The sequence below is a fragment of the Amphiura filiformis genome, chromosome 15 (assembly GCF_039555335.1).
Source record: "Amphiura filiformis chromosome 15, Afil_fr2py, whole genome shotgun sequence".
Classification (NCBI taxonomy): Eukaryota; Metazoa; Echinodermata; class Ophiuroidea; order Amphilepidida; family Amphiuridae; genus Amphiura; species Amphiura filiformis.
This window is the reverse complement of record NC_092642.1, coordinates 33,362,401-33,389,570: the sequence shown is the minus strand read 5'-3', so window position 1 is coordinate 33,389,570 and position 27,170 is coordinate 33,362,401. Positions and strand designations below refer to the sequence as shown.

Sequence of the window (27,170 nt, the reverse complement as noted above, 5' to 3'; positions counted from 1 at the left end):
GCCCGCATTTGTACCATAAACTTATTCTGTCGCCAAAAGGTGGAGAATTCACTATACTTCAAGAATTTATCTCGGTAAACCCATTCTGTGAGTAGATCTGCGAGACGCTCCGTTGGATTTATTTTTTTATCTCAAACTTGAACACGATGTCAATATCATTTCCAAATTCCATTATGTAAATCGTGATTGCTAGGGCAGCTCTTCTGATGCCTGGAATAATCATAAAACTCGACTCATGATGTGCTGGATCAAAATACTGGGACTGAATTAACCAAAGTTATCTTCTTTTGGCGTGCGCTTTTCTTGGCAAAGGAATTCTAAAAACAGCTTGGAAAAAACCTTGGGTTACAGTTGTGGGGGAGGGGTGTCTTCTATATCCGAAAGGCCAGGGTGGCAATCATGTGCTTAGCTCAGGGGCCAGCAATAATGGTAAATCCGGCCATATATGTATCAGCAAAATGTATTTCTCGACACCCCCTCCCCCTTGAGAAAATGGTCTAGCGACGGTCCTGCTTTGTTAAGGGAGTAACTATTTCTTTCCACCGCGCCGCCTAAATCGTCTATACAGCGAATTTGATTTGCTGTTTGAAGTATATAGGATCCCGATTATGTATTTAAAAATCTACGACTTTGTCAAAAATACACCACATTAGGCCTTGCTTTTAGCAGGATATTTTAGTGGAATTACAACAATTGTAAAAATCATAATTTAGAAGAAAAAAATTAAGAGTAAACTTTACAGCATTTTTGCGCAATTTTAGCCTATAGAAAAATTGCAAATAAGAATCTGGTTGACGTCCAGATTTGACCTGAATTGCACTGACTTCTTGTGTGTCATGTTTGTAATTGTTGTATAAAATATTATTTATATTTTTGTGATCAACCCAGATAGCTTCCACCTAGTAAACCTTCATTCGTGCATACATGTTTGATCCAAATACTAGAAACAATGTTATCAGCTCGCCTGATTGGTTTATTTACACTTCAAATGCAATACATTATTTTGATAATTCATCATGCAGCCACAGACGTACATAGTACAGTCAATTTTCCAAACTTGATAAATGTCATCGGTAAATAGCTAGTTGGCTCAAAATGTTCTGCTTCTGCTCGATATCATGGTCATAATACTCGTAAAAGGCAATATTTTTTTACTCCAACGAACGCGAAGAGGAGGAATACAACAAATTGGTAACACAGGTAGGCAAGACCAGTTGGGGTTCTCCCTCCATCTATATTAAAAACTCCTTGGTTAATATAGACCATGTGGCGTTTGAATCAAATATATATAACACCAAGGTAAGTTTACTTAAACTGGTCTTCTCAGTTTAGTGGTTGGTTTGGAACCAATCAGCATAATTATGCAAATCAGTTTGAAGTTTGGATGATCATAAGAAAAAAGAAGGGTAGTATTTTTTTATCATCAGCATGCATGACAGATTTACATGATAGACTTTGTGAATTATGAAGAGAAGATAATTACTCAGATAAGATTTAAACCAATCAAATTCATATCAGTTAACGTACATACTAAGTCTATTTAAGAGAAGATTTTTATTTACAGTGTCAAATGCTTTCTTCAAGTCAAGAAAAATACACCTATGGCACGATGATCATCCGTGTTCTTTGAACTTGAAGTAAAGTGGTGGCACAAGAATGATTAGAACCAGACCACGATGCGTGTATTACACACGTGATCAAAGATAGATTTACCAAACATCCAATTTTAACAAAATATAAACAGTCCAGTTGATATTCTTGATATTAGAAATAAATTATTTTGAAGTTCCTGTATGAAAGACATCGCTTTAATTCTTTTGGGGTATACCTGACCTTTTTTTCGTGTTCTTACTAAGTAAATAACTGAATGGTCACTGATGTTTCAGACTATGTACACCAGACGAGATTAGTTTATCAGATTGCGAAACAAGTTGTTTAAGTTGAGAATGGTCAGCAAGATTTGTTATTGTCTAAGATTGACTTGATTTTGAAATATCGATATTGAAGTTACCTAAACTTCATCTTACAATGAAATAGATTTTTGGAAACATGAGGTAGTTTATCAGCACACAAATTGATGTAGTGTACACTATAATAATTGATTTCAATCCAAAGTGCTTCAATTATATCATTATACATTATTTTTAAAGTTAACACATTCTTTAACATAACATTGTTCAGTCCACCATTCTATCAATACAACTTTAATTGTAACCAGAAATATTGATTTCATTGTTTTCAAATATCACTTGTTAACCAAGTCTCAGTGAGACACAAAACATTCATATCATAAAATAAACTCTGATGTTATATCAACTTTGTTTCTGAGACTTTGCACATTTAGATGAGCAAATTTTAATAATTTCTCAAGAGCACAAATCAAAACATATAAGAATCACTGAAAGGAAATTCAGTTAAATCTAAGACGAGCTTAAATACCTAAAATCAGTCTCAGAGATAAATTGGCTCTTGAGAAGCACGAGTCACACCACCATCTATACTAATATAGACGAATCCAACGAGCAAAGTCATGGTCAGGATTTGGTCGGCCATATTTGGTTACCCGCATGCACCAATCAGGTGTTGTGAGTACCCAATTGGATGGATGTTGTAATCTGTCATCATTCTTTTGTCTTTTGTGTAACACGGGTGATAGAATGCAGTTTATAATACCCTTCAAGGTCGCATCATCCCACATTTTAGGTGGGATAGTTGGGTACCCGTCGCGGCTAATGGCTGCCATTGAGGAGCAGGAATGCGTGAAATTGGATTCGTCTATAGGATTTATCCTTACATCTTGCACATGATATAACCATGATAACAGTGACACAGTGTGGAATGGAATAAGAGAAAGATGGTCTGATTTACTTAAACGAATGCCACAAACATCAGATGTTTGATAATGAATCGGATCATCACACCGAGTTTGCACAAGTCTTATCTAAAGTTAACACAGGAAAGTAGCCAAGTCTAACATGCAAGAGTTGAAGGTTACTGAGGGTGCTTAATCAAAGTACCAATAAATAATACAATGGTTTTTGACAATTGCAACATACATTACTATTTGTTAACCAGTTAAAAGATATTAATGCATTCTACTATTGTGTTAACTAGGATAAAGCTGGGTAAGTTGTTTAGCTCTCACAGTTTTATACTTTTTAAACTATTTCGTTTCGATTTGCTTTTCAAAATCGGTGATTAGTTTGGATATCAAAAACTTCCTTCACCCAATGGACTGGAATATGGGGAGCTGCACAGATGCTTAAGTGGATGTTGCAACTAAAGTGAAGATAGGTTTGTGCCGGGTTCGCATAAGTATTAACCGGCCAAGTTGATTGTAGGAAAAATGTGCTATTCCAGTTGAAATCCATGCATCCCGGCCCCCATCGAAGGACCTTATTCTTCCAGGGAGTGTGAGTTTCAAATGCGGTTACCTAAATGAGTGACTCCATTTGAAATTGTACCTCATGTGTGAGAAATTAAGGTCATTTCTTCCATAAAGGTGCATGGATTTTAACTGGAATAAACCATTTTAAAAGCCTTTGCTCTTGTTGATAATCAAATTTTCATCCTTCTTTAGTGGATCACCAAACCCTTTATCAATGGATCATGCAGCTAAACCTGATATTCCTGAATCCTTTGCCGGCAGGAGCGTCCTCATTACTGGTGCAACAGGGTTTATCGGCAAAGTTCTAGTGGAGAAGATCTTAAGATGCTGTCCGGATGTCAAGAAGCTGTATCTTCTAATAAGGCCAGGAAAAAGAGGAGATTCTATCCAGAAAAGATTGCAACAAATTACCAACACTAAGGTTTGTATTTACACTGTATCACAAATTCATATAGTAGTCAAGTTAGCTCGATCGATAAGCCGTTCGACTATGGTGCGATATATTACTGGTTCGAACCCGGGTGGTGCCTAGTACGCTCTCGTGGAAAAATTTGACTCAGCTTGACATTCCCCTAGCCTTGATTTCAAGGCGTAAGTGCTTCTAAGATAGTGGTTTCTACACAGATACTACTCGGAGATATTTTGTCATTATGCTGATAAATAAAAGCCACAGTTAATCCATGGACTACTAGTGTTTTCATGGTTTTTATGATATCAAAAATAATATAGCCACAAGTCATCTATGGTCAACCATGACCACTATGACCAGGACCATATGTCCAAATATGTCAACTGTCACTCTCTCCTTCAGTTTGCACAAACTTCGGACAACAGCAAGAACACCTTGAAGGCCTGTCACTATATAAAACAGCTGGAGGGGAGGGAGAACATATCACACCTATTAATCTTCAGCACTTAAAAAGAGATTAGGGCAATAAGCAAAGATAGCTAAAGATTATTGGCACAAGACAAATATTACCAGCATGATCAGGGACTTTGGACACTGGCTGATATACATACCAATGGATAGAATACTAAGTAATATATAGGTATGTATATAGGCCTATTCTCGTAGGCCTATTTTAAACATGTTTAAGAACTGTGGCTTGGCGATGGAGTGACCAGGGCCATATAAACGAAACAAAAGAACAAGATATCATATCACAGACCTCAGGTCCGAAAGGACTTGAGCAAGTGTACATTCCCCTGGACAATGAACTTACTGCTAATTGGTCTCGTTGTAACCCGTACGAAACTCGGGGAGCTGATCCTGGTTGCGAAAGTTATTTGTGGAATGTCTAAGGTGTGCGGTCTGGGAGCAGCAAAGTCCCTGAATTGTTGTTCAATTAATGGTTTATGGAATGATGTGGGGCCTTAGTGGTCAGCGACAACCTGTAAAGTGTGCTGAGGCTTGTGGATCAACGTCTAGGCGTTGTGTCTGTGCGTAGCGAACTATAAATCACTGCGCTTTTTTAAAGTACTATATTACTTCATTGAAGAACATGCATCTTAGAATATATGTTATTATAACTATATCAGCCTTTCTGAGTGATACAATAAATCCGCGTACTGCATATTTCGAAGCACCATGCTACAATATGATTTATTTTTACTAAATCAGTCTGATATAATTAATAATAATGATTTCGAATGGCCGTGGTGTTTTTGTGTGATACAAGTATTGCACTCGATCGATAGAAAAATATATTCTTGTAAAACACTCAAAGATATTCAATCTCATATAGATATATGCTATCTGATCCATGCCATTAAGGTGGTACTACACCCCCTGATAAATGTTGTGACTAATTTTGCATTTTTCTCAAAAAAATAACTACACACTGGTAACAAAGGTTATAGGGGCTGTAAGGGGCAAGGAATCCAATTACTTCACTGAAATTTCAGTGATTCAAGACAGGTGGTTAACGCGGCTGTGTACTCTAGCCATTGTTTCTTTCTCAAAATTGAGTTTTTATGATATGTTTGTACCTTGTTATGTTTTTTATAAATACAAGGAATGAAAATCCAGATTTGTAAACTCCAACTGCAATATTTTAAGGATTTTATTTCACTATTCCACTCGTGTTTGAAATTGAAAAGGAAAGAAAATCTTTGTTGTACCAGCAAGGTACACGCGCGCAACAACTCATCGCGTTGCGTATCGCGCAATTTGTTAACGCACAAATACGCGACGCATACGCGACGCTTATCTGCATGCGCCGCGCATCTTATGGAAACACCACGGAAGCACTGATTTCACAAAAACCTAGTGGTCAAATGGCTCCGTTTTAGCTGCTAAAATGTGGGTTTTTTCAAGTTCTTTCCCTCGATTTAAATATCAAGTTATGAATGGATTTCGCTCAAACTTCTCAAGGGGCTGTGGATTTACCCGATGTTCACGTAATATAAGTTTCAAAAACGAAAACTGTCGCATTCTCCTGTGAGATTCGATGAGAGTGCAAAATGTGACCACTTTAAACTTCAACGGCCATTATTTCAATGTTCATTTTCTCGGTAAAATGACGATTTAGGTACACGATAACTCAATAAATACAGCATCTATAGGTAAGCAAATATGATCATCGTAAAAAGCATGATCGACTCAAGAAACGGTTTTCTCATTTTTTATATTTTGGTCTATTTCCGATTTTGGGCATCATTTTGTGCAAATAGGCGTTTTTGAATTTTAAAAAGTTCATTTTGATGCCTTATATGGTCAATATCTCAAAAAATAAGGCCAATATCAAAAAATAAAAAAACCGTTTTTGGAATGGAGCCTCAAGATTGAGCTAAAAACAAAATAAAATATTTTGGAAAGAGTGTTTTTTGTTATGATGTACCTAACAAATATTGCCAAAAACTCACTTTTTGTGATTTTCTTCAAAATTGTTGTTTTTACCCCAAATCTGTATTTATATTAAGATTTGTTGATGTCTTGCCTTCATAAAAATGTATACTTTTATATGTTTTGCGCGAATAATTACAAAGTTATTGCACTTTTACTACATGCATGTCTGAGAGTACACAGCCACCTTAATTAAATAATGTACCGCTCGTCTTGAGTCACTGTAATTCCAGTGTAGTAACTGGATTCCTTGCCACTATAACATACATAACTTTTGTTACCAGTGTGTTAATCATTTTTTGAGAAAAATGAAAAATAGTCACACATTTCTCAAAGGGTGTACGTAGTACCACCTTAAGCCAAAGATGACGATTGTAGAACTGAGATATAGACGAATCCAACGAGCCAAGTCATGGTCAGGATTTGGTCGGCCATCTTTGGTTTCCGCTAGCACCAACCTGGTGTTTTGAGCGACCGATTGTGCAAATAAAAGCCGCCTAACACCTAGAGAAGATGCAAGGACGAGGAGGGTTAATAATAGAATAATATATACAATAGAGGTAATCCTGTCGCATCTATTCATACATAGTCCTTTTGTTCATCCATTTGTACATCTATGAATAGATGCGACGGGATTACTTGCGGAATTAATTATCTCTACTGTATTATTCTATTAACCCTCCTCGACCTTCTCTAGGTGTAAGGCGGCTTTTATTTGCACAACTGTTGGAACTGTATTGTGTTGTAAACCTTTAATCATTCTTTTGTCTACCTGTGTTTTCGCGGAAGGTGTAAAACGGGTGATAGAATGCAGTGTAAAATTTCCGCCAAGGCCGAATCATTTCACATTTTGGATGCATTGTAGCCGACGGGGACCCAACTAAAGGCTGCTAGTCAGGTGTAGGAATGCGTGTATTTGGATTCGTCTATAGGAAAATATAGAAAGCAAAAAACAAACGAGTACGCATTATAAAGTAAGCATTGTAAAAGCTCTTTTAAGTTAAAACTTTCTATCTTCATCTTTTTGCAGCTTTTCGATCGATTACGAGAATGCCAGGAAGGCTTCGAGGACAAGATCGTTCCAGTTCAAGCCGATCTATTACAACCAAAACTCGGTCTCAGCGACGAAGATATCAAGACACTTCAAGCAAATGTTTCCATTGTATTTCATGTAGCTGCAACCATCAAATTTAATGAGGTTTTGAAGTAAGTCTGTTACAAAGTCTAGATTGTGTAGAAGAGGTGCCGATTCAAAAGTTTCAAACATGTTAAAAAGTTACTCATACCAACTCAATGGCCTTACTGATAATCAGTGCAAAATGGTTATGGATAGTGCTCTGCAAGAAAAGCAACATTTCAACATGATTGAGTTCGCCATTGGGATCTATACCAGACCTCCTTTCGGTCAATTTGGTGAACCGAAGTTATCACCCTATGAGTGTATGCTACTTGCTTATACTTACTAACCTTTTGGTCGTAAATGGAGATATCTCGAAATACCACGAAGATATGACCCCCGGGTGGTGTCAGGTGAAGGAGGAAATAGTTGGATATACAACAACAAAACGCACCGGGGGTACCATTTCTATTAGTTTTAACGCTGTGTCTATTTAACTCTCGTGCCATGGCCTTCTGTGCAATGAATGATTTGAACTAGTGCCAATTGGAAGTAGACACAAATCCATGACTGTACTTGTCTGTTGACCAGTCTGCTCAGTGCCAGAAGTGAGTAAGTGCACTATCTGTCATGTGTAGCTGCCATGTGTAATTCAGTACAATATAGGTAAATTGCCAAATGTTCACAGGGCAGGTTTTTTTTATTTTTTATTTTTTTTCAATGTTTATTAGATTTTTATTATGAGAAAAACAATTATCAACAAATTACAATAATCACAAAAAAAATTTAAAAACAACAGCAGACAACAAATTTTAACACATGAAAGTACATTTGTACATTGTTGGGTAATTCAAAATATACATGTATATCATGATCATGCAGCCATTACCTAACGTAAAAGAAAGTATTACAGGTCAAATCTCCATTTACGGAAATGGGAGCTGAGTTTACCTTTCTTTTTCGCAATTAAATATTCTGTTTCCCTATTATTCTTAATGTAGGCCTTAACGCTAATAACATTTGGTTTTTTGTTTTGAAACTTGCTCACAAATACATGATACTTAACACATAAAAATAGATAAGTTAAGAATTGATCATCAGGGACACCAAACATTTTGTCAAAAACTGAAATGGAAAAATTAATATCATGCTTATTTCTAATGATGATAAGCAAATCCTTCCAAATAGGTTGAACCACTTCACAATCGCAAAAAACATGAGTAATTGTTTCAGGCATCTTTTCACAGAAAGTACATAATGGTGAATCCCGCCTTTTAATTTTGTACAGAAAATCATTAAACGCAATTGCATTATGAAAATTTTAAAGTAAAATGAACGGAGACGAGAATCAATGGAGCTTTTAAAATTACGTAAGTGGATTTCTTCCCAGTCCAAGTCCTGCGAATCATCAACCAATGAATTCCAAACACCAATACGCTTTTCAGGAATACATTTTTCAATCATGATGGAATAAGCATGTTTTGGAATTTTTTGAAAACTGAGAAGATTATCAACCACTTTTGACGCCCACACGGCCCAATTTGGTACTTTTGTCAACTCTGTCCCGCAGTTACCCTTCTAACTAATATGATATCCTTGTTGTTCCCTTTTCATCAGGTTATCACTCCAGCTGAATGTGAAGGCCGTCCAAATGCTTTTAGATCTATCAAGAGGAATGGACCTACAAGTACGTATCTATAACATCTCTTTGCTATTTTTTTTAATAAGAAATTATACCAAACGCCTTCAGCAGTATGCTTCGACTATATTTATAAATACGTATTTATAAATACGCACCTGAACACCTCCGCGCTGCCATAACAGCTTGTAGACAGTAAGTCTCGAAGTGACCGTATAAACAGTGGGTGGTCTTCCTGTACATTTGAATGCATTTAATGCAAAGGTGGTAAACAAGACAAGATTAATACTACTGTTCAGTAAGACTGTAGCAAGATATATTAGGCTAGCAAGTTTGTTTCCGGTTGCGAACGCGCGTTTCGTTTTGGGAGCAATTTTACAGCATTTAAGTTTTTATTTCAGAACTCAAAATATTGTTCGTCCATATATAAAAAGCGAAAGACAAATATTTTTAAAATACTTGTAATTTAGCTTTCAATTAAATAATTTTTACCATAAATACTGATAGAACAAACTCCCTAAATCCATAAAAGAAGTCTTCCACAATCCAGGTTCTTAGAATGAATTTTATCTTTTCCATCTTAAGTCTTATTAATATATATTTATTGCTTGTATGTTTATTCTATATATCAATATTCCATAGGCGTTCGTCCACGTTTCTACAGCATATTCCAATTGTATATTTAAAGACATAGAAGAGAAAGTCTACCCACCGACAGTGGATCCATACAAGCTTCTCAGCACTGTTGAGTAAGTCTCTATACCATTTTTCACCCTGATGTGGCAGTGACGTCAGCTTGGTCAGTGCGCATTTCATTGGGCGCAGTTTCAAATCGCTAGCGCTCTCTATTACTCATAGATGGGCGCGGGTCATAGCTGCCTCCGCGCATTGGCGTCACCGCCACATCAGGATAAAAAAGGGTATACTCTCTAACGCCTGATATTAACAGCATGAATAGCCTTTAAATACTATTATTGTAACATTTTTTGTTTGTTTTCTGTGTCATCTCAGGAGATCACATTGAAATGCGGACCATTCTGGGTTGGCGTTAACCAATATCACAAACTTAAAGGGGCATTTCGTAATCCACAGCCTCATCCCCCCACTTTTCTCAAAAAAAGTTGAGATTTTTATATCACTGGCAACCTCTGGCTACATAATGTTTATGTACAAAATATTTCTTGCAGATTAATTCGTTTTGCAAAGATATCGTGAAATTTGAATTTCGTTCTGGTGCACCAGAACGAAATTACAACGTATTGTCTATGGAGCAGTGTAATACACATAATCATGCATAACTCGCAAACGCAAAATCGGAATCAACTGAAAGTTTGGGAATATGCTTTTTTCGTGGATATGTACTGAAAAATGTCATAAAAAGAGGATGCTAGGATCACGAAATACTCCTTTAAGAAAAAAAACCTCTTCGTAACCGTTCGCAAAGTTACTAATACCCAGTACTAGACGTAATACTTTACGAAGGGTCTCTGTAGCAAATCCCTATTTAATACGAAAGGGTGCCGTTCATAAGTAAGTTTAGCGAAAGTTGAGTGAAATGACCCCATACATATAGCAATGCTGTATTATTTTGCCTTATGTGGAACAACGGATGGTTTTCTATATGTACAAATGTGACATTATATAATGCGGAGTAGTATTTGATCTATTTTTGCACATCTACCCCAATGCTGAAATCAGACAATTTGTTTCATCAACTTGTGTAGAATATGTACTAAACTATTTATTTCTATCTCTAGGCGTAACCGAAAACAAAATTTTTCTGCACAAAAATTCATTATGCTCTGTATCTAAATAATCAACATGAAGACTTATTTTCGAATTATTTTTGATCCAAAACATTTTGGTGTAACCTCATCATACAATGACTTGTGCCTCTTACAGTTGGATGTCTGAGGACATGGTCAAAGACATGACGCCTTATTTACTTGGAGATTATCCTAACACATACACGTTTACCAAAGCTATAGCTGAGACTGTTTTGGTTAAGGAAAGCGTAGGAATGCCATTGTGTATCGTAAGACCTTCCATCGTAGGAGCATCTTGGAAAGACCCCATTCCGGTAAGCAAGAAATCTAATCAAGTAATAATCGATAGTTTATTGACGCCCTATACCATTAAAGGTAGTCTCCGGCAAGCACAACATAATGCCTTATATGTAAGAAAAATAATTATCAAGCACGTATCACGTGGTTTTATTTAAAACAAACTCATAGTGACCTTGAAAATGAAAACATCCGTCTCTCAATACGCAATATTCAAAATTCCCGGGCGCTGAAATTGTCCAGTGCAATGACGTCCCAGTCAATGAGGTAGAAAGGATAGAGTGCCCTGCTCGCCGAATCTGTGAAGCAGGTTTGGGTCCCGGTTTGGGTGCTGTATAGATCACAAAGTTGAACAAATCATGTATTAAAACGCATTAAATTTCCCAGTATACCATTGTCTTTATCAAAAAATTGCTGAATTATAAAGGCAAACACGCCTGAATCTGGTATTTCATCAGTGTTGCCACGCTAAACAACGCTACCACTTTACGAAATTTCGCCTTCAGTCGCCGTTCCTGTAGCGCTGCATGGCAACGGGCGAATGAACTAGATTTAGGAGCGTGCTTGCCTTTATTATTCAGCAATTTTTTGATAAAAAAATGGTACACAGTAAAGTTAAATATGCTAAAACAAGTAATTTATTTAATTTTATTAATCCATACATGCTAGCGTAAATTCAGTTTCCGTTTTAGTTGTATTTGATGCTGATTTTGTTAGGTCCCTTCATTTCATAATGGCTTATTCAGTGTGTGATTGTCAATGAAACGGCAACGTACCAGCTCGAGCTCAGCGATCTATTTTTTCTACGTCATTGGTCCCAGTATACAATGAAGGCTGACGACAATTGAGCACAAATAACTATTACGTCATTGCATTTAGACAATTTCGTCGCGGGAATTTTGAATATCGCGTGTTGAGAGCCGGCATAATGTTCCCTTTAAGAACCCCTAATCTGATCAGGTAATATAATCAAACTATCACATTCAATTGATCATTTATTGACCCCACATCAGTATAATGATCTTTGACCCCAATTCTGTGTACACCATAATAGCCGACGTATGCTATAGTGACGTCTTAAATTTGGGGAAGGAGGAGCATTTTGAAGCTAATTTGATCCCATTCCGGAAATGACCCTAAACAGAGATGCCAGTCAGTTTCACTAAAAAAACCCTGAAAAGCGCGTGAATGCAGGCCAAAAAGTCCCAAAAACAGGCTGAAAATAAATAAAAATGCGGGAATTTGAACTATAAAAAAAACTGAATTCAGGTTAAAACCTGAAAACTGGCATCTCTGCCCTAAAGTACATCAATTCTGTAAACAACACATAGACACTAGCTATAGTGTGATGTGCCCCGAGTAATTGAATTTGATCATTTAAATTTGTTTACAATTTAAAGCTATATTTCATGGTAGATATGAGAAATGGGAACCCCCTTTCAAGTAATCATGCAAGAGTTTGTGTATAAGGCCCGGGTATAAATACATTTGGGGGAATCCCGTTTTGATCAGAAAAACAAACTAAATTATATCTATTTTTTGGATCTCGGAAATTTCCATAGTCTCAATGTGACCATTTTATTGCATCAAAGTATTTTTTCGTGGTAGACCTGAGTTAGAATTGGTTATAGGCTTTCTAATTATGTTATAGTCTATGTACCGGCAAATCAAAGGTACCTGTGAGCCAGTCAATTTGCAAAGCCAATCATATTCTAACAACATATAACGATGGAGGAAACACATCTATCACCGTACAAAGTAGAACCTAGCGGGAAAACCCTTTTTCCTGGAGAAAGTGAGTGATTGGTGAAAGCAGAACCATTTTGGAAATTGTCACCTGTGCGAGGATTTTTTACCCAAGCGATATATAAATTCAAGTCTTTAGTGGACTTCGCTGAACATTGATCTTTGCAGGTCAAGTGTGAATCAAGATTATATACATCAGTCAAACAGTGTGTTGAACTTGTTGTTATGCATTCTGAAGTGAATTTGAGTGAAAGGTGTTTTTGGCCTTAAATCATTTCCGACTAGTAGGCTAACAATAGAATGTACATGTCCAAGCCGTAGTGCTATACAGTCCAGATCCCTTAAGCAAGCGAATCCGGTTGCGAAGGGTTATGCGTATTTAGTTTTAATTCTTCTTGCAACAGCAAATGAGCCCTATGCTGTTATGAATTTGATCAAAGATGATCACTAGGATCATTGCCTGATATTACGTCACATGACCAACTTGAGGTGAATGTCATCCAAAGGTCATTATGGCCTACAATGCGCAGTGATTTTCGCTTCAAACTGCATCTTCTTCCACAAACTGGACTGTATAGCACTACGGCCTGGACATATTTAAGTATAAATCATCAGATTTACAAAGTTTACTTCGAGTACTGTTAAATATAAAAATATCAATTTTAATGATTTGCCATAAAATGTGTATTACATTGCGAATTTCAAAAATGAAAATTATTTGATATCAGAAGGACATTCTTCGTATTCAGAATGCAATTCGATATGTCTGATGTGCTCTAATGTCCCACAATAAATACTGTCCAAACGTTCATACCCCACCCCTTAATTGAATAGCAAAATTATTACAAATGGGGATTCCGAATTTGTAATATGTTATCAAAAACAACATTTAAAAAGTTTTTGACGACGGAAAAAATATTCAACGACGGAAACGTTTGCAATATAGTCACAAAGTTGAACAAATTAGACAATTTTGCTCACAGTAGTCTCATGTTGTTCCGCCTTCAAATGTATAGGAAGACCACCCACTATGTAGAAGGTCACTTCGAGACTTATTGTGTACAAGCTGTTATGGCAGCGCGGAGGTGGTCACGTGCGTATTATAAAAGCGCATTTAGAAATATATATCACCGCGAAGTGCGCTGATAACCATTATGCATATTTTATCAATCTTTCTTTACAGGGTTGGGTAGACAATCTAGCAGGTGCTACTGGTCTTATGATTGCAGTAAGTACGTTTCCTGGTTTATTTGATTTTTTTGTCATATCACATAAAATATCGAAATGTTCAATGAGCAATATTGTAACAATATGCTTTGTTCCCCTGGAGTCAAGAGCAAATCTTAATCTGCTTTTCTAGTTTAAAAATGAATTTTTGTCTCACAAAATCATGATCAGTTTATTCAGGGAGTGCCAATTATGGAATTTAAATATCACATTGCATAACAATACCCTCAGGACAAAGGCTTAATCTCAAGGCCATTGTGGTTAGTTTAGCTTAGTTTGGATGGACCAGAAAATGCACAATGCCATCGAAAATATCGAGGGCTTAGAGCAAGAACTAGCTATGTCCACAATTGAGTGGCCCAGTATAGAAACGGCCCATGGCACATTTTTCGTCATTGGGAGAAATCGGCACTGTAAATATACGAATGTTCAATAAAATACATAAGAAATTTGATGCTTAAAAGATTATTGACAACATTCCCGAGTTACATTCATGATGTGTTATGTTTGTATGGATGACCTTTGGTGACCTTTGACATTTTTCAACAGCGCCCTCTATTTTTCACAAATGTGCCATGGGCCGTTTTTATACTGGGCCACTCATTTACATGTTACTCATTTCGGCAACAAATGGGCGGTTAATTCTGCCCTCTGTTATATAATGTAAGTGACTTTGGGGTATGTACATGGCCAATTGCGTCTAACTAACCATGCTAACTGTTTAAGTGACCATACATATAATGTAATTGTTGACATAGCTATAGTTCTTGCTCTAAACCCTCGATATGCACATCCATCCATTGCATGCGTTCTATCCTTTACTGCGGGAGATAACGGTCTGGCTTGAATTTCAAATGTATACTGTCAATATTCTAAAGCTATAACTGAATCCAAGAGAAAAATTGACGCTAGTCAATTTATGTGGATAAAAATTATAAATAAATGAATTGCTTTGTGCAGATAAGATCAAGAAGGGCATCAATTTCTTTTTACAAGAAACATCTCAGTTTGCCCATGTTCTTTTTCCTACAGGGTCACAAAGGATTGCTACAAAGCATACTAGGCAATGAAGACGTGGTTGCTGATATCACTCCTGTAGATCTGGTTGTAAATACGTTGGTAACATCAGCATGGCATATCGCAGTGAACAGGTACGGAATAACAAACTGTGCCATTTCAAATGGCATACACCTACAGATAACTGGGTGTCAGAGGCGACACGTTTCGATGTGAAGTTGAAAATGACACTCCACATAATCAGTTTCTCTGTGAATTAATTCTCAGTGATGTCTCCAAAAAGGTACCTTTTTTATTGCTCCAAATCGTGATGTACGTAAAGCTTTGAAAAATGTAGGATCATGCATATCAAAATAATTCCAGTAAAAAAAAAAATTAAAATTTAATCATCAATAACATCAATAAGCAGAATTCAAACGCTTCTCTTTATTTCTATATTTTGATTTAAACGTATGTTTAACCTTTACGACGTCTCTTACACAGGCCCACACAGATTCCAGTTATCAATCTCGTCACAAGTCCAAACAACCCGGTAACCATGAAAGATATTGGTAAGTGCATGTCATCTGAATCTGACATCCAGGCTAATTTGCAAAATCTATCTAAAAAAGTTTGTTTTGAAGTTATAGAGCTACAAAACAGGTCTTTGCTTAATTTGTTAGAAAAACAAGAACTATTTGAAAACCTGAGCGCAAGAAGACCGTAAGTCCACTTGGCCCCTCAACATGTATACACTCAAGTTGCGTATAGTTTCGTATAGTTTGGTAATGTTTTATACATGTTCAGGGGCCAAAACAAATCTTTCACAACCTTTCATGATGTTTTCACCCTGGAACATGTATTAAACATTATAAAGGCCTAAGAAACTATACGTAACTTTAGTGTATACATGTTGAGGGGCCAAGTGGACTTACGGTCTTCTTGCGCTCAGGTCTTCATTTAGTATTACAGATAAGATAGGCTTACTTAAATGACTTACTTATGAAGATAGTGATGTTATCTAACAACATTATAATATCATTATAATGAAATAATTTCCTTAATCCGTCTGATTCAAATTACTGTTTCTTGGTACCCAGCAAATACACAATTATGTACATATATTTCAATATTTGAATATTGGAAAAAACTGGTTATTTTGTTTTTTAGTTGATTTTTGTGTGTGTGTGGTGAAAAGTCAAGGCTATACTGGATAATTATGATGACCCACGGTTGGCCCATTGGTCGTCGGCGCGTAGATGTGAAGGAGACGTTCCAACTTCTACGCGATTGCCGACCACCAGCGCGTATCTGAACCACGGAAGTAATAAAAATAACTTTAAAACAATATATGTACTAAATCTTTATTTTATTTTCTTCTTTGAATGCAGCAATTCATATATATCCACCAACATCATTTGCATACACAGAGAATCAGTAAGTAGATCTATACCTTTTCGTAAAGAGTTGTTTAAATAGATAACAATTAGATGAGAGTACAATTGGATGATTTTTGAAATGCGCGGTTGCTTGTATCGTTTACATTGCGAGTACCATTATATGCGAGTAGTGATCTGCCTAATAATGAGAATAAAAGTGTTGTTTGTAGACCTAGCCTTAATTGTCTCTATTGCCAGATATAACACGGGCGATAGCTATATCATTATTTTAAGTGGAACAACGAGGCGGCAACAGATAAATGTTTTCGTTTATTGCAAAATATTTTTCAAAATAATCCCCCATTACGTGGAGATTGCCTTAAAAAATTGTAACAGAAAGACCAGTGAAAAACCAAAATCACTGATCATATAAATTCGTCCTCTTGATCTTTCACCTAACCAGTCATTAGCATAATAGGGCTTGTATTGACTGGTTAAAACAGATGAAAGATTGGGATAGTGAATATTTACATATGACCAGTGATTTTAATTGTTTTTCACTGGTCTTTCTACCACGGTTTTAAGGCTCTGTCCACGTAATGATTTTTAACTTGATGTATACCCTTTATATATAAAAAAAGACGTCGTAGACTATTCTATAAGCTGCTATTCAGTGGCCTGAATATGGCTGAATGGTCCAGCTCTATTCCAGTTTAGACCTTCAGCAACACAAGTCAGTCCATCGAGAATGTGTCAATCATCGTCAACTAAGGTCAATTGTCCTAGAATCCAAACAACAGCAACATGATATCAGACCACTAGCTATATATATAATATATATATATATGTATTATATAGAGTCGTAGATAATAAGTAAAAACAGTACCAGTTTGTTGTATAAAACACACAATGGTTTAATATAAATATATATATTTATATTTGGCAATATCTTTGTAATGAAACGGTACAATCACACATTTGAATCAACTCACCATATTGATTACTTAAGGGCAATGTAATGTGTTATAAACCTACAGTCTAAAGTCTAAAGTTTATGTCACATCACATCGCCACGTGTTATTTTATACATAACATTGAAAATTGATTTGGGGCATTAAAGGTTATTATTCAATGATGTAAATTGTTTTCTCGAAAAATTAAACCGTAACTTTAATTTTTTTTAAATAAATCTAACACGTCCCTGGAACTCCTTTAATGTTATGTTGCGCCTGATACTATCGGACTCCACCGGGCATCGGATTGCATGGTGTACCTCATTAAATCCGATGGTATTTGGATGAAGCATAATAAAGTGAGTTGCAACAGGGTTAATTTCCTATCAAATGTAATGCATAAGATAACGTTTTAAACTACTTATTCCACACCAAGATACTACTGACAATTATTGTTTCCCGTATACACATTACATTGCATAATGCAGATCTTGCAGCTATTGATATAATTTTGAATTTTAACATTTTTGAGCTAGGCACACATTTAATTGACCTAAATGACAACCAAACTTCATGAATTAATGAAAATGAAGATACAATGTGTGTAATGATGAGGAGGTGAATCCTCGTTAGTATCATTCTCTTTATTTTGTTCATAGGATTAATTGAAATTGACGCATGCGCTCAAGATTATGCGCTATTTAAAGGCCCATTCAGTGATTTGCTCATCCGGACAATCGTAAAAATCATCAAAATTCAGATTTTGGTAAATACCTTTGTCATTGTCATAGATGTAGTGTAATGTGTTAACATAGCATGCTAGTGGTTCAGTCGAACGCCGTGTATTTACGACAGAATAAGGCATTTACTGCAACCAGCCTAGTTGATGATGCGATCTGATTGTGATGATTCACCACACACCGAAATTACAGCGCTTTGAATCCTCTGGAAAAATGCGCTATATAAAATCCGAAATTTATTCATATTATTATGACATCTTTTCCTATTATTTTGTCTGTTATTGCAGATTACTATTCAGGTGTGTGAATTTCGTTGGGTGTAAAATCCCATACATGTTGTGTGATCTCTTCGTGAAAATGATGGGGAAGAGAGCAAGGTAAGCCTCAAGTCGTGTTCACATTATCGGATATAAGTCACTTATTACCGGTAATAAGTGACTTACTACAGGTAATAAGTGACTTGTTACCGGTAATAAGTGACTTACGTCCGACTGTGTGAACACGACTTATACCATTGTAATGATGTGAATTAACAGTACGCGTTTTCTCACATTCATAAAACAGCGTCCATGTATATTATAGCTTTAGCTACGTACTCTCATTCTTCATATCCAGAAATAATCTCCATACCCTTTATACATTCCTTTGCTCTATTTCATTTCCACAATCTCATATACAGGCTGTTGGTATAGGACTTTTTTCATCGCACTCCCTCGCTTATGCTAGCGGTTAATGCGTAGGACTGTGAATCCAAGGGTCAAGGGTTCGAATCCCAGGTCCGGCTCTTTGTGTCCTTGAGCAAGGCACTTCACTCTACTTGCTTAGTGCTTCGGAGGGCACTTTAAGCTGTCGGTCCCGTGTACATGCATATTTTCTCACATTAATGTAGTGTGCACGTTAAAGAACGTCACAGGCTATTCGAAAAGAGGAGGGGATCATCCCGGTACTGTTGACTGTACTTCAAAATACACTCATCTACTCTAGGTTCCAGAGTAAAAATAAGTACAGCTTGTCTGTACACAGTGCGATAATACTCATACATATGAGGTAGGCACTTTACAAGGCAGAAGAAGAATGATAGAGCCGAGTTGAAATTCCTTGAATACATTTATCAGCTTATCCATAACATTAGGAATTTCATCACATCAAGACCAGTCAAAACGTACGTTTCTGGAGGTTTCGTCAACCATCGGTTGACTTCATCAGCAGTGTTGCTGTTTTGAAGTGATGTGTGAAATTGATCAGACAACCTTTGAGCAGCGTCATAACTTATGTCCGACTGTGTGTTACGATAGACCAGTTCCTTGCACGAGTTTACCTCATTTGTATCTTCTTTTCAGAATGTTAAAGACATATGATCATATGATGACAAGCATGTATCTACTTAAGTACTTCACCTGCAATGAGTGGGCATGGAGCCATAGCAATTACGAGAAACTCTTAGAAACGATACCAGAAACGGACAGAAAGGTAGGCCCCCTACTACTAGTGCCGGTTTCCCGAACCATTACTGTAAGGCTACCTCCGGGGGGGGGGGGCACTTCAATTTGAAATGGATATAGGTGTCGGGCTGGCACTTTCGCACTAAGGGGCATTCGGTGAGAGCAAAATGTAAAAAATATGGGGTCATTGGGTGAGAGCACGATTGTGGCATTCGGTGACAGCAAAATGTAAAAAATATGGGGTCATTGGGTGAGAACATGACCTTTTTTTAAATGGAATCTTTGGGTGAGAGCCGAAACAGCGCCACAGAAACCTCGAAAATTAAAAATAAGTAACAAAATCAGTGATAAATGAAAGTTGATGTTCAAATTGAACTTGTAAGGGTCTTTGGGTGACATATCAAATGGAAAAATATGGGGTCTTTGGGTGACAGAGCATGTGTTCGTAAAAAATATGGGGTCTTTGGGTGAGAGCTATGATGAAAAAGGGGGTCTTAACAGCCCTACATACGCGTCACCTCCAAAGTTGGGTTACCTTAACCATCAGGCTTATAAGCCCAATTAGTCATATACGGTGCTTACAATTAATACCATACACTAGAAAGATAAACCAATAAAATGGATTGGTATAGGGATAGCCTGCTGGTTTAGGAAGCCTGACCACAAGCCCAGCTTCGAGAAATCGGACCAAAGTGTTTGTTGTATATCAGTATTCCCGGGATTATTATTATTATCATTATATTATTATATTATTATTATTATTATTATTATTATTATTAAACAGCATTTATGAAGCGCCTTATCAATGAGATCAAGGCGCTGTACAAAGAGACTTTAAAAATTACATCTTAAATTACAACTTACATTACACATACTAAAAACATTGTTTGCATACACTGTTAAGCAACAATTAAATATATACACATGCAAAAAAACATATATAAACAGGTGACAAGCTCACTATCAATATTCAGGCCACTATTCGCCGTAGAAGCAGGTAGCACTCATCACCTGTGTATGTCATACTGCTCTTTTCAAATATACTAATCTTACAGGTGCAATTAAGTGATCAGCATGATGTGAATATTCTAAAGAATTACAATCCAGGTCTTTATCCCTAGGTATTTTTACATGGTTTAATGCACAGGTACTGCGTGAACATAGTAGTGCAGTGCGATATATTAAAAAATTGTTTAAACCTATTGCTGTGGTAGTTACCTGTTACATCATCATTGCTACGGCGAATAGCTAGCTAGGATAAGGGACATAAAGCCCATATCAATGTTGAATCGTTGAAGATACAATATATAATGTGAAGTATTTTTTTATGATAGACAAGTAATAATATAAAATTCCTATATCGTACTCCAATACTGCTCTTAAAATATTAACACTTATATTGTGGATTGTTTGCTTCTAGGCATAGTGGTGTAAAAAGAGGTTCGGCGCGGCATACCATTGTAGCAGCGATATTTTAATAAATTTATATGAGCATATTTAGAATGCACTGCAATCTGTCAACACGAAAACTCTAGCCCTGAATACAATCAATTAACATAATGAACAGTCTAAAAGAAAGAACAAGTAGACTTATCACCATTTTCCCAATAACTGTTGAATTTATTAAATTTATATAATAATGATCGTTGGTTGATTAATGACTCCGGTGTTTTTCCTTATTATTCTATCAGGAATTCTTTATGGATGCTAGGCCCCTTGATTGGAGGGAATACCTACAGACTTACGTTCGAGGGATAAAACAATTTGTACTCAAGGAAGACTCGGGAGCAACAAGAAGACAGTTAATCAGGTGAGAGTATGAACACGCAGCACATCACACACATAGGCGGCGGAAGCGGGGACATGGGGGGGGACACGTAGGCCTACGGCTCCGTCAAATACCACGATTTACATTCATATTGAGCGAAAATAATCTAAAATTGGAAAGTTTCGGTGCGCTTTACGCACAAATGTCCCAGTGAAACCGGAACAATTAAAGATATGCTCTGAACTTTGATTTTGTTAACATTGGCTTGGTTAATGGTTATCATATACTCAGTTGTTGCTGTGTAACACAAGATCTTCATTCAGACATCTTATCACATTAACATGTTAATGGTAAACGTAAATTAGGGTGTCATCCGCATACATGTCAACAATAGAATGATTTAAATTATCAGGCATATCGTTGATGAAAAGTAGGAATAAAAGTGGCCCAAGGATAGATCCATGTGGAACACCTAATAAAATAGTATTGGGCGGGGTTGATGCAGTATCAATGCCAAAAACATGGGGTTCGGTTGTTCCATGATTTAAACCAGTTGTTCTCAATACCCTTAATGCTTACAGAATACAGCTTATTTATTAGAATCTTATGATTAACCAGATCGAATGCCTTGCTTAAGTCAACACAAATAGCTCCAATATTGTTTCGACTGTCAATTAATTATTATTATTATTATTTATTGTTTCATTTTCAGAATGCGTATGCTACGTTGGCTTATAAACACAGTAATCATTACAGCACTATGTAGATTACTACTCAGCAACTCACAGATGGCACGAAACATCTGGTACTTAATTCTTCACACAGTCTTCCAAGTCATGCGGTTCTTCAAGACATCCGTACCTATGCTAAAGGCTTAAGCTATAATGAATGTAACAAACAATTATTGCCAAATAGACTATGATGTCACGTGAATTCAAACCTATCAAAACTTGAGTACTTGGGTTTATCCCGGGGTTCACTCCCATTGTGGCCTGTACACCATCCGCGATAATCAACTTTTGAAAAGCACCCTAAACAAGGATTTAACCCTTGGTTAAAACGATACCCTAAGTGCCTGATTTAACACCATATACAGGGATTTCATTCCTTGCATCAAATTTCATACCCTAAATTTCATTTCCGCGTATTAGCAATTGCAATTTTGCTACCCTTTTTTCCAATTTTTCATGTTTTTGACACCCTAAACACGATACGCGCGTATCGTGCCTACCCACGAAAAAACTACCCTTTTTACGCGTTTTCATTATCGCCGATGGTGTACAGGCCACAATGGGAGTGACCCCCCCCCCCCGGGGGGTTTATCATAAGATGACGTCAGGATGACTATTCTTTTTTCAGGCTTGTGAATGACTTGCACCGATTCTATCCAAAGGATGAGCGTGATGTCACATCATACCATAGCGAATTTAAATGACGTCATCTTGAGTTTTCAAAGCCTATGATTTCTTGACTCTTGGCAAAAAGCCATGATGACGTCGTGTCAGCTTAAAAACAATCCATTCACAGGAATGTTACCAATAAGAATTGCTTTTATATTGTCCATGTGCCGTGTTTGTCGAACGCACCAATTGCGTGTCAATGACGCCGTATATATACTGCGCCAATAAAGTATCCTTACACTTGGAAAAAATAATCACAATTTCAAAACTGGACAATATTGGGTTAAATTTGTTTTTTTAATAGATGCATTATCTAATTCTGCACATTCAGATTTCACACCACCAAATAGTATATATGGTTGTGCGCCCTTGAATTTCACTTCTCAGAAAAACCCATTGATTCTGAATTTAAGCATTAAAATGAGCAGAAATTTGCATAATTTTAGCCAAATTTGGATTGGTCATGATTAGTAATATTAATTCCTGCAAGTGTACCACAGATGGGAGAGATCGAATAACTTTTAATGATTTTAAGCAGCCTTTTCTTTACAGAAACACCGGCATGGTTTTGCCTGAAAAATAGGAAATTCCCAGACATCGTAGACTTTGAGGGCCAGTCGTAAACAATAATGACGGTCAACCTATATTTTTTCCCAGCCAGAGGGATCAGGCAAGGGCTGATTTCAACCATCATAGCTGTCGCTTAAAACTGAGTCGCTCCTGTGAAGAAAAAATGACGTTTTCTTAAGGCAAATTTAGCACATATCTCTATGGGACTCTGATTTGGTGGTGTGAGATCTTATGACACCACATTGAATCCAATGTGACCCCAGGAAGTAAAGTTACAAGCAATTGAATAGACGAAGGTCCAGTTTTAAAAGTGACAAACTGGCCTATACAAGGCGCAAAATGATTCCAACAAGCAAAACAAAGAGACAACACAGTTTCTTCAATGAAGCGGTATTTAAAGCAGGTTTTATTTCAGTTTTTGCTTCTCTGTACTTTTCATAACTTTCATGTTATTTGTCAGTTCTTTTGTTTCGGTTTTCTTTTGTTCCTTTTGTTTTAAATTAAAGCCAAACGCATAAATTAGCCATTCACCACTCTCAAACAGCATGTCTAGTCTGTGGAGTTTTGAATAGGCCAGTTTGTCACTTTCAAAACTGGACCTTCGTCTAATCAAATGCTTGTAACTCTGCTTCTTGAAGTCACATTCGATTCAATGTGGGGTCATAATGTGCAGGATTAGCTAGTGCATCTATTAAAAAAACAAATTTACCCCAATATTGTTCAGTTTGGGAATTGTGATTATTTTTCCAACTGTAAGGATACTTTATTGGCGCAGTATAGTAGAGAGGCCAAAACTGTCTTATAATCTGAGACTGAATTAAAAAGACTAGTTCGCGTCTGACGATCAACTTCCCACAGCCTGTGATGATTGATGGTTGCGCGTAAAAGGAAGGTTGATTCATCGGGTGCCTTACCTTTGATTTGCAAGCGGTCATATAGGTAAAAAAGCTTTGGTGTTAGGAAGTTGCTATGATTGACGTTTTTGTACACATTCATATCAATACATTAGTATTAGAGTATTAGTTCTTTGTTTGTTCGTCTGTTGTGACCCCACTGTATGTGCAGTATTGTCAAATAAAATTGATTGATTGAGCAGTATAGTTTTATTTCAAATTTCTTCAATTGTTAGCATTTTACCATGATAATTTTAGTGATTAATTTTGCATTTTTTTCAAAAAATAACTATACAAAAAAGGTAACAAAAAGTTATGTTTATTATTATTTATTATATTATGTTAGGGGCAAGGAATCCAATTACTTCACTGAAATTTCAGTGAATCATTATATATGTTAAGATATGAGGTACATTTCTAGCGGTACCTCTTTTCTTATCATAGGCCTACATAACGTAGGCCTACCGCTTGCCTTGAGTCACTGAAATTCCAGTGTAGTAACTGGATTCATTGCCCCTATAATATACATAACTTTTGTTACCAGTGTGTTATTATTTTTTGAGAAAAATGCAAAATAGTCACAAATGTATCAAGGGGTGTAGTACCACCTTAAATTAACGTTTTCTTTAGCCCTTCAAATTGGCAGTCCAATCCTACATCCTTTAGTCGGTACCTCTACGTTTTCTCTCTCCTATATATTTTTCTGCCTCTTCTGCCTCCGCAGGAGGTAGTATGCTTTGAAATTTACACCTAAAATGCCGTACATTGCGCGGCATATAGGCCGATTGTACAAATTTATATTCTGACAAGTACTCTAATTTCCGCCCAATATCGAGAGCCCAATATATATCCCCCACCTCTTTGCGCCATACATAAATTCGCCTATCGCCATTTCCGAATGTTCAAAAGGTAATCACGCTTCCTCAGCATGTGCAATAAATTAGCATTAAAATTAATCTTATTCTATAGGGATTCTAGAAACGCCTAGCACGTGGCGCCAATGGCGTGGGTCTATCAAGTTAATGAATTATGCATTAGAATATTTTCAAACTCATATGTTGTATAATTGAAGACCGAATTAAAAAGACTAGCTTGCGTATGCCGTCCTGTAAACCAGACCAAAAATGCCATACTGCGCAGGTCAGCAACCAATCACGGCGCGCCTTTGTCATGACGTCAGACGCAAACTAGTCTTTTTTTCATTCGGTCTTTAATTATAGGTTGTAGCCTCAGCGCTCATCAGCCTTCGGTGTGATCAGCAGCTTTATCGTTGAAGACAAGTTGGCAAACCGTTGTGCTGTGGCAATGGGAATACACATCAAACAAGGCTTAATTTCATGATTACATGAAACCTGGTTATTAATGCAAAAACTTTGGCTGGAGAAGTTGAAGCTGACGTTCATGGCGACACTTGGGATGTGATAATTTGACATCATGGATTGTTTTGTGCAAAATTGGAGGTATTTTTGTGCCGCGGCGAGTCAGCAGACCGACTGGCATGCATGCTAGGCTCGACTAGGCCACAATCATGATCCGATGCATTTGAACTGCAATGTATGGTATGATACGCCTAGCCGCGCCTATGGCCGGCTTTTCATTGCTGCCCGGGCATTGCTGTTCAAATACATGTACTAAAATATTGCAATTTTATTGCGTTGATATAATTCGGAATAATTCGTTTTAAAGTATTTGCTTCCCCAATTCCCATGCGTGGTTGTGTTTTATGTTCTACTGAGTACGGTACTGTTGCAATATTTTTGCATGCATACCCATGACCGTTTCAAGACTTTGACTGAGAAATTTGCTGCTTTTGTTTGTTAAGATAAAAATAAAAATAAAATGCAAGAATCATCTTTCCCACACAATACTTCTCACAAACAAGGTGTTGATATTGGCCCTTTCGATGCAAGACAAAGCACAAATGAAGGAAACAAAACAAAACAATAATGTTTTTGATTTTTTATTCAATTACACATACAAAAGAGAAATGGCCTATAAAAAGACCCCCCTAAATATAATAATATTAATATTATTTTAGTCCTGAATACAAAATATAATAAACAGGCATAAAAAAATCTGATACGAAAATTTGTTACTCTGAAACGTTACAATCGTAATTTTCAGTCAAAAATTCCACGAGAAATGACTCTTGATACAACTTGGGCATATTCCTGGGGATTCGAGTAGTGATTTGGATTTAAGTGTGTTGTTTATAATTATCATGCTTTTGTTCATTATAATATGCTATTCTGTTGCTCTTATCAAGTGTAATATTGCTTTATATATATTTTTTTTAAATGTGTTTACTATAATTTAATTTGTATTGGTTGTATTATGCCTATTTGAATATGTACTTTTGTAGTTTTTGCATATATTTGTAAGTTTAGTTCTCTGTTCAGCGCATTGAGGCCTGGCATAATGCGCTATATAAATTACTTTATTTATTTATTTATTTATTTATATATGCATTTAAAAACAGAAACGGCTGCCTGCATCTGGAACTCTTCATATCTGAAAGTTTGAAGGTCTTATTTCATACATCAGAATTATCTGCAAGATTGCAAGATGGCTTTAGGTGACCGTGGCCCTATTGGCTAATGCACAAATTTAGATTTTCTTTCTATTTAAATAATATGTTAAAGCTTATGCCCTGTAGATTACATTCGGTTCTTGAGATATGGCCTGTCAAAATGGTGCGAACCCAAAACAAAAAATTGGCAACAACTTTCTTTTTATTTTCTATATTTTTGACAAGTCCAGTTGCCAGATGATTTTCTAATTACATGTATGAATTATGCAAAGTAAAGATTTCAGATACAATTAAAAGAGCTATTATAGTAGGCCTACTGAGGCATGGTACATGGGTAGAACACACACTGTAGACCTACTACAAAATTACGGTTGCGTCTTGGCAAATTTCAATTTGCATAATTAATTTGGGCCACTTATTAGAAAAGTTGATTAGGGCCCTAATTAATTATGCAAATGGAAATTTGCATGGAAA

The 27,170-nt window shown here is 36.5% G+C and overlaps 2 protein-coding genes across 2 annotated transcripts; both read left to right on the top strand.

The window, feature by feature from the left end:
• The first annotated feature begins 1,264 nt into the window (after window positions 1-1,264).
• Window positions 1,265-16,462, top strand: LOC140170897 (fatty acyl-CoA reductase 1-like). Its single transcript, XM_072194099.1, has 10 exons — window positions 1,265-1,299; window positions 3,581-3,809; window positions 7,264-7,439; window positions 8,968-9,037; window positions 9,632-9,738; window positions 10,892-11,069; window positions 13,982-14,026; window positions 15,058-15,176; window positions 15,526-15,593; window positions 16,413-16,462. Exons 1-10 carry the CDS (start codon window positions 1,265-1,267, stop codon window positions 16,460-16,462), a joined length of 1,077 nt encoding a protein of 358 aa, XP_072050200.1.
• A 1,924-nt stretch (window positions 16,463-18,386) lies between these two features.
• LOC140172199 (fatty acyl-CoA reductase 1-like) lies at window positions 18,387-23,009 on the top strand. Its single transcript, XM_072195517.1, has 4 exons — window positions 18,387-18,470; window positions 19,434-19,563; window positions 21,227-21,345; window positions 22,016-23,009. The coding sequence occupies exons 1-4, from the start codon at window positions 18,427-18,429 to the stop codon at window positions 22,179-22,181; spliced, it is 459 nt and encodes a 152-aa protein (XP_072051618.1). The 5' UTR covers window positions 18,387-18,426; the 3' UTR covers window positions 22,182-23,009.
• The last annotated feature ends 4,161 nt before the right edge of the window (window positions 23,010-27,170 follow it).